At 41.0% G+C, this 12,128-nt stretch overlaps 1 protein-coding gene across 3 annotated transcripts in view; it reads right to left on the reverse strand.

Annotated features, from left to right (window-relative positions):
* The window catches only part of slc12a7b (solute carrier family 12 member 7b), a 55,012-nt gene that overhangs the window by 18,648 nt on the left and 24,236 nt on the right, over window positions 1-12,128 (reverse strand). For all 3 annotated transcript variants that reach the window (XM_030767253.1, XM_030767255.1, XM_030767254.1), the window contains exons 2-6: window positions 5,592-5,686; window positions 4,994-5,125; window positions 2,596-2,742; window positions 681-735; window positions 128-258 (exon numbers count right to left, since the gene is read on the reverse strand). In XM_030767253.1, the coding sequence (XP_030623113.1) occupies window positions 128-258; window positions 681-735; window positions 2,596-2,742; window positions 4,994-5,125; window positions 5,592-5,686 (560 nt within the window). The remainder of the gene's footprint in view (window positions 1-127; window positions 259-680; window positions 736-2,595; window positions 2,743-4,993; window positions 5,126-5,591; window positions 5,687-12,128) is intronic.

Below are 12,128 nucleotides of genomic sequence, written 5' to 3' on the forward strand. Positions count from 1 at the left end.
AGAGATATTATGTTTGAACACAGCAGCTTACTTACACACATACACACACAGACACAGACACAAACACAAAGACATAGACACACACACACAGACATGGACACACACACAGACATACACCATGACTCACCAGCAGAATCTCAATGGTACCAAGTATATACATTGCACCAGCAAATGTGGTGCCCAGATAGAAACACAGTCCCACGGCTCCACCAAACTCAGGGCCCAGTGATCTGGAGATCATGTAGTAGGAACCTCCAGCTACACACACAGAAAAAAGCAGGCTTCACTGTACCCTCAACATCAAAACAGGACTAAGGCAATTATTAGACTCTGGTGTGGTGTTTAGTGAGTGAAGGACCCCATGGATCAGATGTTTGTATTTGAGCATATCTGAACTACCCAGCCAAACACCAGTCTAAAGGCTCTTTGCATATCTGTGCTGTGATCAGGTGAAAAAGGTCACATTTGTGAGGGTAAAGGGAACATTTTATGTTACAGACATTCACTGAATTCACACAAGCAGGAGCAAATTACTGACTCTGCGTTTTTTTGTTGTTGTTGTTGTTGTTTTTTTACAAATATCTAAAGCATTACTGAGGTTACTTTTTAGATTGCTCTGAGTTACAAAAAAATGGGATAGAAAGAGAAAAAAATAAAATAAATAAAAATAAAAACTGTACCTGGAACAACACCATTTGTTGCTATGGCACTCATTGAAATGGCTGTCAACAATGTCTGAAACAAACAAACAAACAAACAAACAAACAAGCAGTCAATATACAAAGTTCCAGGAATGTACTGTTTATACTGACACTAAGGAGATGGCAATGGCTTTATAATGTCAGTGTATTTAATGAACGTTTAATGCCTTTCAAGGATTTTTTGCATCTGCTGATTATGTAATACTCCTCTGTGTCTCAGTGTCCTTGAGACGACTCAGGCAGAGTGACCAGGATAAATCCGCTCTCAGATTCTTCCTCCCCACTCTCAGGCCATGATATGTAAAGCTGGACTAAAGCCAATTACTGGTAATTTACCTCGAACAACAGCTTAGTGATAGCAAGAAAGCAGGATGACTGTGCCTGATTCCATCATCTCCAGTTAGAATCATGAACACTATGGAAGGGGTATTTATACAACTAACAATATCAACCAACAGTTACCCAGAGTCCTGCGAAAACTGTTCTCTGCTCTATCTCTCTCTCTATCTCTCTCTCTCTCTTTCACACTCTCTGTCTCTCTCGCTCTCTGACTTTTCCTCTCTCTTTTTCTTTATGCATAAGATATGTTAGCACTAAGAATAAAAAATAAATAAATGGGCAAGTACGTGATTTGCCTAATAAACATGATAGAACACATTCAGGCAGAACATCCAAGAACAAGGCAAAGTAGATTACAATATTGTTATTCTGTAGTGCCAGTTCTGAGAACAAAAAAAAGGAAACAGTGAATGGTTTCAAAAGAAAATGTAGTATCTCTATGATCAGTGTTTTGTTCTGTTCGTTATGGAAGTAAATGGATTACTTAAAGTGACTGAGCTTAACCTACTCTGTTTATGACTGCTGGTGGAGAATTTTCATTATATTGCACCATGTTTGCACCTCAGAAACAAATTATTTTTCGCTATTTTTCAACTTTTTAAAAGGAAAGCAGATTAGCTGTGCTGGGTTTAACGTCAGTATTCTCTATGGAAAACATCCATTCAATGCGTACACAATGTATACAATGCAACTTAAGCCTATGTTACCATATATCAGCTGCTCCGGTGGCTAAGTAATTTTCCACAGCTCTTTCTCACGACAGAACTAACTAACTTTGGGCATCTGAATCGTTACACGATAACAGGAAGTGCATTATGACACTTGTAAATGTTTCTTCCTGTGAAGGGGTGCTTGATCCCATTGTCTGCAGTCGGTTGAAAATAAACCCCTGGCTCTGGTAGCCTGAGCAGACCTAGGATTACAGCGTCAGGATCGCAGGTGCTGTCAAACGTGAGCTCTGTCTAAGAAGGAGCCAGACTAAATTTAGAGTTCAGGATCACTAAGCAGGACTGATTTACTCACTTTCTCCCCCCCCTCCCTCTCTCTTTCTCTTTCTCTATCTTTTGGTCTCTCTCTCTTTCACTCTCTCTCGCTTTCTTACTCAACACAAAACACATCAACACATATGCAGAATATGCATGAAGGACTAAGTCCAAGTAACTGTCATATTCTTTTATATTTTAATTCTATGTAATGTTACCCCTGTGTCAGCACTAATGGCTTGGTAAAAATACAGCACAGTACACAAAATTCACAAGCTAAAAAGCAATTTAAGGAAACATCAAAACTTGAAGTCTCATTTTGACCCATAAATGAGAAGTCCTCTTCACAGTCAGGACTTCCGGACTCCCCCCGTAATGTCACTCAGCCCTATTCCAATCATCGTGTGGATCAACACAACATCTCCTGTCCTTGGATTCTCCAGTGAAGACTTCTTTGACTATGTCACATTGTATGTGTGCATGTCTGTCATAAAGGTAGTTAAGCAGGACATTTTTCTGTTGTCCTCCGCCTAAATGACACCCACTGACAGACAGTTAGATGATGGACTTACACAAGAGCAGCACATAGCCACGATGATAAAGGCCTCCAGGATGCCAGCGGTACCGACAATCCACGTCATTCTCAGGAAGAGGATGACGCCCAGGATGTTCTGCAGGCAGGGCAGGTAGACACCAATGAAGGTTCCCATCTGTGGACTCTGAATCAGGAGAGAACGGTACCACACACATTAATACGCTGCCAATCACAAATCACACTGCAATCTATAAACACCAAACACACTGCAATCTATAAACACCAAACACACTGCAATCTAAAAACACTGAACTCACTGCAATCTATAAACACCAAACACACTGCAATCTAAAAACATCACTGGTTATTTTAAAATGTTGGCATCACTGTAGAGAGGGGGGGAAAGGTTTAGGCTCACTATGAATGCCAATATTACCAAATAAATATAAAAGCAACATTACATGACATTTTACGATCACATCCTATACTTAGAGGATATCTAATCCAATTCAGTACGGGTCCATTGTACATTCATCTTTATAGTGAAGCTGCTATGCACTAAGAGTAAAACTAAGTACAACTCCACTGTCTGGTAGCATGGTCTACATTAATCTACTGAAGTAAAAATACAAGAAGAGGCTGATCTTCTGATTCTTTGGCTCCTTTAAAGTATTTGTAAACACAGGATCCTTAAAACTGAGTTTAAGTTACATATGTATTGTCCTCTGAAGAACGACGACATGCTTTTCTGAGCTTATACAGCATCGTTTTGTGAATTGGGCGGTGTTTTATTTCTCTGTAATGCCAAGAATTTGAAATCATTTTTTTAACCTACACAACACAGAGAAATAAAATACGCAAACACTAGACTGAATCAACGGCATGCGTCATTCCTGTCAAATCCTGTTTTGGATGAAATATGTCTGTTCGAGGAAATGCTGGCTGGAGTCAAGCCAAAGTCAGTCGTCTCTGCTGAAATGACTGAATGCAAATGGTGAAATGGGTCCAAACACAACAGGATCCGAAACTTTTTGACGAAGAAGAAAGTGAAGAGAGGCCTCTTTAAGGCATACCACCGAATGCCGCACACGTGAATGATGAAGACAAGGGTCCCAGCTTGGCAGATTTGGGATGTAGAAAAGGGGCATCTCCTTTACTACCAAACTCCACGGCATAAAAAAGTCAACCTTAAATTGCCTCAGCGAAAAAACTGAAAAAAGTGACTCCCGGACGTTCAAGAAAACACTGAGGTTGCGTCAGCATCCACTGATCTTTGCGACAGCTACTGGATAGGACAATGATTCATCAAAGTTCAGATAGTTTTTCTTCCTTTGAGTATAGAAAGGATGGCGTTCAGAGAGCGTGCCGTCTAAAGTTTCTGGCCTTCGAATGAGGACAGGCATCACATCGATTTCACCCCTTTGCTCACTGTCACATCTCGCTGACCAATCGGAGAGAGTCTCTGAGCTGAAAATGTGATGATGCAACTGGCGAGGAACATGAGATGTGGTTTTTGCGGCAGCACTTGGCAAGAGTTGATAAAAAATGTATTTACAGTCAGCAATACAGCAAAAGAATAGCAACTAAAAACACTAGGTATCCTTTGGGTTCTGTGTCTGCAGACACAAAGAGTATTGCAATTGTGTTACAAGGCCCTATGTACAATGTGGTGTTGTATGAGAGAACTGTTTCAGACCACATTTCATATATGGATGCAGTATATTGCTGCTAATTCAAAACATGTTTTAAATGAAAAGAGTTTATTGATTTCACTACTCATATAGTCTTGGTAAATTATCAAAGCAGTCATTCCCAGCATTCTGACCCGCATTCATTTCCTGCAGAAGACAGAAGACAAATCCCAAAAGAATGAAGAGAATGCTTTTTTGATTTTCTTTGGGATTAGGGAGTGACAGTTTTGAGAGAAATTACGAGAACATGCTGCTTTACAGGACAGCTGAACAAGCTGAACGGTGAAGTAAAGTGAAAAAAACACTACACAACTAAGTTACCTTGGAAGGATCTTTAACACACACTACCTTTGTTCTGGTCAAACATCCCATCACCCAATGCAAAACCATCATTTGAAAGATAAAACAGCCATGTTTTGCACCAAGGCTGGCCTTGATCATCCAGAATTTCTTTAATCACAGTGGGGTGTGTCCAAAACTTCAGACAAGTCAGGGAAAGTACACTCAAAAACAATGGTGTCACTGCTCCGCAAGAAGTTTGGTTCCTACTGTAAAACTAGCTCTTTTTCATGACTTAAAAAGAAAGAAAGATTGATTTAAAAAACAAAAACAAAAACAAAAAAAATCCCAAAACAAAAAAGCACTTGTAAATTTGTCAAAAAGTAGCCAACTCTGGAGAAGTGTAAATGAAAAACAAATTCCATTAAAACTGATGTGATGTTTGAAGGGGATGCTACAGCTCACCTTAACAGTTTTTTTCTTCGCCCCCTCATCTTCGTCAGCTTCCTCGTGCTCCCTAACGCCCTGGGTGAGGTTGGTGTAGTTGGCCAGGTTACTGAGCAGTGAGGACACCATTGGATTGCTGTCCATCTCCTCCTGTGAGAGAAAAGACCGCCCATTTTGCAGAACGTCAACAGCTTTCTGTGCCATTTCAATAACAGCTTATTCAAATTTACTCTCAAAACCATAGAGAACTGGCACGTTAGATCCAACTGGCCAAAAAACATAATCAAGGAACATAACAGTAGCATGGCCTGTCCAAACTCTGAATGAGAAGCAAAAATAGACCTCACAGCTCCTAAATTACTTTATATGGCAGAAACACAGGATGTGGGTGAGAGAAATCACAATGCCAAATCGTCTGGCACAGAATTTATATAATTAAAACTCTCTGCTATTGATATTTCATATATGGTAAAGTTATAATTTAACAGAACAGTACAGGTCAAATTGCTAATGTCTGTTTTGTCATCAGTTCTGGGGTGAAAACACATGACCAGCAGTAGAGATTGAGGATTTTCTGAGACATGATGGCACAACGAATGAAAAGACTCAAACATACCTCGAAGAGAGCCATATTCTTGCCATCATACAGGTTGCCTTTGTCATTGTCTGTGTTATTGATGAACGGGCTGTTTTCCTTTGGGTTTCCATCTCCTGTGGTTGAAGAAAAAGAGAGCAGTTTTAAGGATGACTTCACATAAAACCAAAAAAGGAACCAGCACAGACAGATGATATCTGTTAGCTACAGAAGAAAAACAAACAAATAAACAGAACTCTGTGTCCCAGTTACTACACAGACTATGATATGGCGATCTAATAAACTCCTATAACACAGTAGACTGTGTCATTTATTGACTTATGCAATGTTTATTTCGGTGATTTAACAATCTTCTGGCATCATACTGCTTCACAGAAAGGATTTCATTGAAGAACTGGGTCTTAATGGAAACGAGACACACACACCAGTACAGGATCTTGGACTCAGGTGAACTCGACTGTATAGATTTTCCTGTAACTGGAACATAATGAGGTTGAGTGTCTATCCTGTGGCTGTATTCCTCATTGATCTCCATGTAATGATGCATGGATGAAGCATGGCCCCTATCATGGGCGGAGGCCTGGCCTTTCACACATAAAAACTGCATGATAGGACATCGTACTCTAGCTTCTAAAAACCATGGTTTTATTGATCACAAAGAGTTAAAGGGTAGAAATATATTTGGCATGTCCTATAAAACCACTGGAGAGGAAATATAAATTAAAACAAACCCGGGGGGGAAAAAGACGTCAAAGAGTGATGGACTTTGCCAAATGTATTTTCAGATGCCCAGCTCTTTTTTTTTCCCGCCATCTCTGACTTTCAGCTGGCAGGAGAATGAAAAAAAACTTTCCAAAGTCCACTTATTTTCTCAGTTTCTTGTGATGTCAATTGGCCAGTCATCCATATTGGTGAATTTGCATGCTAAGTGCAAAAAAGTCACATCAACCTGAAAGGGCAAGCTCAACACTGAGGGCTTTGTGAGATTTCTGTCCAGCTAGCCACAGGAAAAACAACAACAACAACGAAAACTAAAACAACAAAAAATGTTTTGACCTTCGCATTTGTTTCCTTTCTCTCATGGTTGAAACAGCAGAGTGCCACTCAAGCACATGAAAAAATAACATTTACAAACTGTTGATGGAGAACCAGATGCATTTTGTATGTTTAATACAGGTACAAAATAAACACCACCACGGCAATGCAAATACAGACAGATATGCAATGAAAACTGTTTTGACACAGACAACACTTGGCAACCCATCAACCTCATTTCTTACTGGCTTGGACTTCACCCAAACTCTCTGTGCACCATTACATAACACTGCCCAGGGGCCGAGATCCAAAATCAATTTCAATTTTCCTAAACTTGTCCATCATAACTTGGGTCTGACAGGTATACTGTTGTGACAACTCGATATCAAGCAACTATACATTGTAAACAGGTTGGAAAACACCTCCTAGACATGCTTCATTCCAAAAACTGGCATTAATCATTACATTAAATCAAGTCAATTACTGGCCAGAGTTCACACTGACATTTAACCAACCTGAGAACATTCTGGCATCAAACTATGATGTGAAGAGGACCTTTGAGAGGTATTCAACACAGCAGTGAGCAGAGTAAATATTTTGAGTTAGAGGAGAACTCCAGAGCCACTACTGGACTGGATCCTGCCTACTATCTCTGAGAGCTACAGAGAGATTCCCCTTTCCAGGTATGCTTGGTCAAAGTAACTCAGGATCCTTTTACAAGCCTAAGGTAAATTACCTTACGCTTCAAGATCTACCAACTCGCAGTGCTGACTTTCATAACTTTCACTCACTGCTCAGAATAAGACGTTTCCGGCTTAAGCCCTGAGGTGATTGTGAAGACAATCCAATCCTTCGTGTATCTCTACCCCCAGAGTATGGCCAGGTCAAACTAGAAGAGACGACAGGTCCCTGCGCTGGTCATCTTAAATTTAGTGACAATAAAGGGACTTTACTGGGACAACTAGCCATGTGAAAGACTTTGGTACAGAGGGAAATGGTAAACGACAAATGGTTGGTTAAAAGCGTCCAGCGCCTTTAATTACACCAAATCCAAGCAGTGTCAAATCCTCTTTGAAACAAGGGTTAATGCTGTGATCCACACAGACTCTTGGATCTAATTCTGGCTCTCAGTAGCCTTTCTGACCTCAGTGCTTTGTGAAGGTTTGTACTATTCGATTAGGATCAGTTTCTCCTTTCCATTACATTCCCCATTGTATATCCTCTATTTTTTTTGTGCAGTATCAGTTACAGGCTTGTTACAACAGCCAGGCAACACATGACTCTGCAAAGGACACATGGAACCAAGAAAAGAATCAAACACATCAGTAAATTTACATCTAACAGCTTTTCCTTACGGCCTCCTGTGTTTGTGCTTGAGACCTCTCAGAAATACCTGATCCATTCATTATCAAACCCTAGCTTCTTATTATTCTCACAATGCAAGCTAAGCTAAGAATAGCACATGGCAGCCACAGACTAACTATTTCAATAAAAGACCTGAATGTGATTTATCTAGATTTCTCATAAAACAAAAAAAAAAAAATATGATGCTCCTTTTTCATTATTCACTATTAAAAGGCAACATTACTAATCCTTTCACAGGCCTGTTCCTTACTTGCAAAAGTAATACGCAATTACTGTATTGTAATCTAGTCTGTTTGAGTGTACATGCTCAGCTAAAGAAAGCACTAATTGTTTCCTTTGTTCATATCAAAAATGTGTGTTTCAATCCATCCATCACTGTACAGGTTTCCTGAATTTGTGCCAAAGACTATCAGTCGGTAGAATTTTCATCAGCATTGGGTCAATAACATAAATGAGGTGCTAATATTTCTCAACAGGGCCATTAACTCAGTCTTGCAAAACCATAGTGATTAAATAATGAAATAAAGATGAGTGGCAGTAAGATTATGTATGTAGTGTGAGTATGAGTAGGCAAGTGTGTGTGTGTGTGTGTGTGTGTGTTTGCGGGGTGGGGGCTAAGAGAAAACAGTATGGCACATTCCCGTGAGACATGATCCACTTTCCTTTACCAGAGACAGGATTATGACCCAGTTTGAAAGAATGATTACGTCACTGCCAGCGTCACATTGGCTTATTCATGCCTTTGCTTTGAGCTCAATGGGGCACAATGGTGCATCTCTGACCAGTGATAATGTAACATGCAACACTTGGGGGCAGGGTCAAGGGAGAGGAATAGAAAGAAAGAGAGCGGTAACAGGGAGGTAGTGATGAACGGATGGTTAAACATCTGTCCACATGGTCAAGACAGCAATGTTTTCCAGTTTCCCCTCGAATGCTGGAAGATTCTCTGTGGCAATAGGCTTGCGTCTTCGCAGCGCCAATTTACATGGTCAGCCGGTCCAGAAGAATACGCAGGATTCTCTGAATTCCACTCTAAATCTGAACACAACAATCCTTCACACGCTAGTAGCCGACCAAGGGTATCCTGTAGGTCACTCGCTCAAGTGCCCCGCGCAACGTCCTCATGTACTGAATACATGCAGTAGCGTTATCTTACGCATTAGACCTTTACTAAACCTTCTATGGTCAACCAGTACGACTGGAAATAGGTCATTATGCCAGAAAATCAATGCTGCTTCTCTGTGAATCTGGAATTACACAAGCTTCAGCCTAATGGAGTGCAGTCCTAAAAAGCAGAATTAAAAGGAGTATCCGACGAGGCACAGAAATTTGCTGTACTGGCTTATTGTGCTGACTTAAAACACTGTAAATTAAAATGACAGCAAACCAAGTAAAATGTTGAAATAGCTTCTGGAATGTATCAGTATAAACATTTCAAAGCCATGTCACACACTCTGTGCTTTTTTGTTATCTGTAGACTATGTAAGAGACTTTACCCTACACTGTTTTTGAGCAGAGTTTGCAGTTTTGAACACGGCGAATTAGTAACAATTAGTCAAGACCAGTTTGAACTGATAATAAGAAAGTTGTAAAAGTTTCAAATAAAGTTTTTGAAACTTCAAAGGCTTTATCACATATGCTGACTGCACAATCACTGAAATATTTACATAAATAACTATATGTATATATACATATTTAACATCATGAGGTATCAGCACATTAAAGTTAAAGGAAGGCTGAACCAAAATCGCAAATTCATCTGAGGAAAAAAGACCTCCATTCTCCTTCATGTTTTACTCTCAGAAAAAAGACGCACTGCTTATTTATGGTAGGCACTGTCACACAACAAAAGCAAAAAAATATGAGATCAGTGATGAAAAAGAAATAACACAGGGAGAAAGCTGGCGTATAAGGGCCTTAAGTTATGTGACAGCGATACTAAACTCCTGTGCTGAACAGGGGATAAAAGCTCTCACGCTCGGTTTTAGTAAGTCTGTACAAGAGCAGATTGCTATGACAGTACCAGCCAAAATTACCAACAGGATCATGTTGTATCCTATCAGGCGGGCTGCACTGGCTGTCCTTGGCGTAAGTCGATCTTTTCCAGACGTAACCCCAGCTTCTCATTAGACATACGTCCAAGTGTTTACAAACACTCCAGATGCCAAGGGCCAACAGCATCCATTATCAAAGCCAAATCGAATAGTCTGAATGATCCGAACCCATCACAAAACCTAGACTCGAGTCTGACTGACAGTACATATGCGTGACTTATGTAAAATGCAGACGCAAGTGTTCAACACAACCAAACATTTACTGGAAGGGGATCTTAAGTCAGTGCGCACATTCTCATGCCTGTGAAAGTCTTCCCCTGCAGACAGGAGTGCTCAGGAGCCCAATGGTATTTCAGTCCAAAAAGAGGAAAAAGTTCCCCAGAAAAACAGACCATAGAGTATAAAACTACTGCTTGTCCAAGAAACTTCTGAGTGTTCTGGCCCAGGAACACACAAACCAGAACACTTGGGTCAGAAGCATATTTCATGGGCAAAATGTGTCCGGCACCTTCCTCAGAGTCCAGTCTCTTTCAAAGGTTTAGGGCCTATGTTGCAACTGGAAACATTCAAAACAAGCCCCAACTGACAAAGCAGAATGGGAGGTTCACCGGCATTACATGCTTGACGAGAGTGAGAAGTCATCCTCATAAAATCTCACCACATACCAGCAGTAGATTTGTATAAGTGCAAAAACTGGTGCCACATTTCTCACGATGCACACTTATAACTCAAAGTTAACATAACTGCAGAAAAAACAAATACTGAAGGTGAAGTGCCTTAAGTACAGCCAGTTACAATTTTCATTCCTTAAATGCTTAAAAGAATTTACTGGAAATGCAGTGGTCACAGGACAGAGTTCTCTCTCGCTAGACAGCAGCGCTGGTCAGGACGTAGTCTCTGCCACATGCTAGCACTTACACAGTGTCAGTAACACAGCCTGCTGCTACTGGATAACCCAAAGTTAATTTTCCTTTGTAGTCATTTGTCATTTGAACTCCAATGTGTTTTACGACATCTAATAGAGCAGGCTGATATTCATAGTCGATCGGGCAGAGCTGCCCTTTGTTACAGAGAGGAACTGCTGTAGGGAGAGGCAAAGGCCTTGCCTCGGATGATGAACGACTGCAGGTGTGTGTGAGATACTCTGTGGGGCTTGTGTGCATGTGTATGTGTGTGTGTGTGTGTGTGTGTGTGTGAGATACTCTGTGGGGCTTGTGTGCATGTGTATGTGTATGTGTGTGTGTGTGTGTGTGTGTGTGTGTGTGTGTGTGTGTGTGTGTGTGTGTATGTGTGTGTGTGAGTGTGTGAGTGCGTGTGTGGGTGCGTGTGTGTGAGTGTGTGTGAGTGTGTGAGTGCGTGCGTGAGTGTGTGTGTGTGTGTGTGAATGTGTGGTGGCGGGCAGCCGGGTTCAGTCCTTGAGCTTCCTCACCGTTTCACCTCCGCAGTCACGAACAAGAAAACGCTCCAGCATTGAACCGACGTGCACAAATGAACAGGCATACGTTGGAAGATGTTTACCCCCGCTACATCTTCAGAAAACAAGAAAGTCTCGTCGCATCAAGCACATAGGACTTGACTGCCATTTTCTTCTAAATGTCACTCTAAGAGAGGTTCACTCAATTACTGGGGACTGGAACGATGAAAACCACATCCTCATCTACCTGCACCTGGAATATTCAACATCAGGTATCTCCAAGCAAAGGGGAAAACGTTTAAGCCTGTAAGACTCATTCAGAAAGTCTGCTTTATTAAAGCGACTGCTGTTTTAGAACTGCGGATGCAATGGAGCTGTGTTCTGCTCCACGGAAAGAACATTTCGAGGAACATCGGGCAGATCATCATTAAGGGAATCAAGCGTTTCAAACCTCGATGGTAGTAAACGACCACACACTCTATTTGTGACAGATAAGCTCCCTCTTTCTCTGCTCTGTAAGCTGCCTTAGGGCTCCTACGATTTCCTTTGGCTGACGGTGCAATAGAGAGACAGAGAGAGACAGAGACAGAGACAGGAAAGCACTAAAATCCCTTTATCCAACACTGCTCCCAAGTCATTAAAGGGCCAAAAGTGAGGCACTGTAAATAAATCCTCACAAATCCAGCTTCT

This window comes from Chanos chanos, chromosome 3, assembly GCF_902362185.1.
Source record: "Chanos chanos chromosome 3, fChaCha1.1, whole genome shotgun sequence".
Lineage (NCBI taxonomy): Eukaryota > Metazoa > Chordata > Actinopteri > Gonorynchiformes > Chanidae > Chanos > Chanos chanos.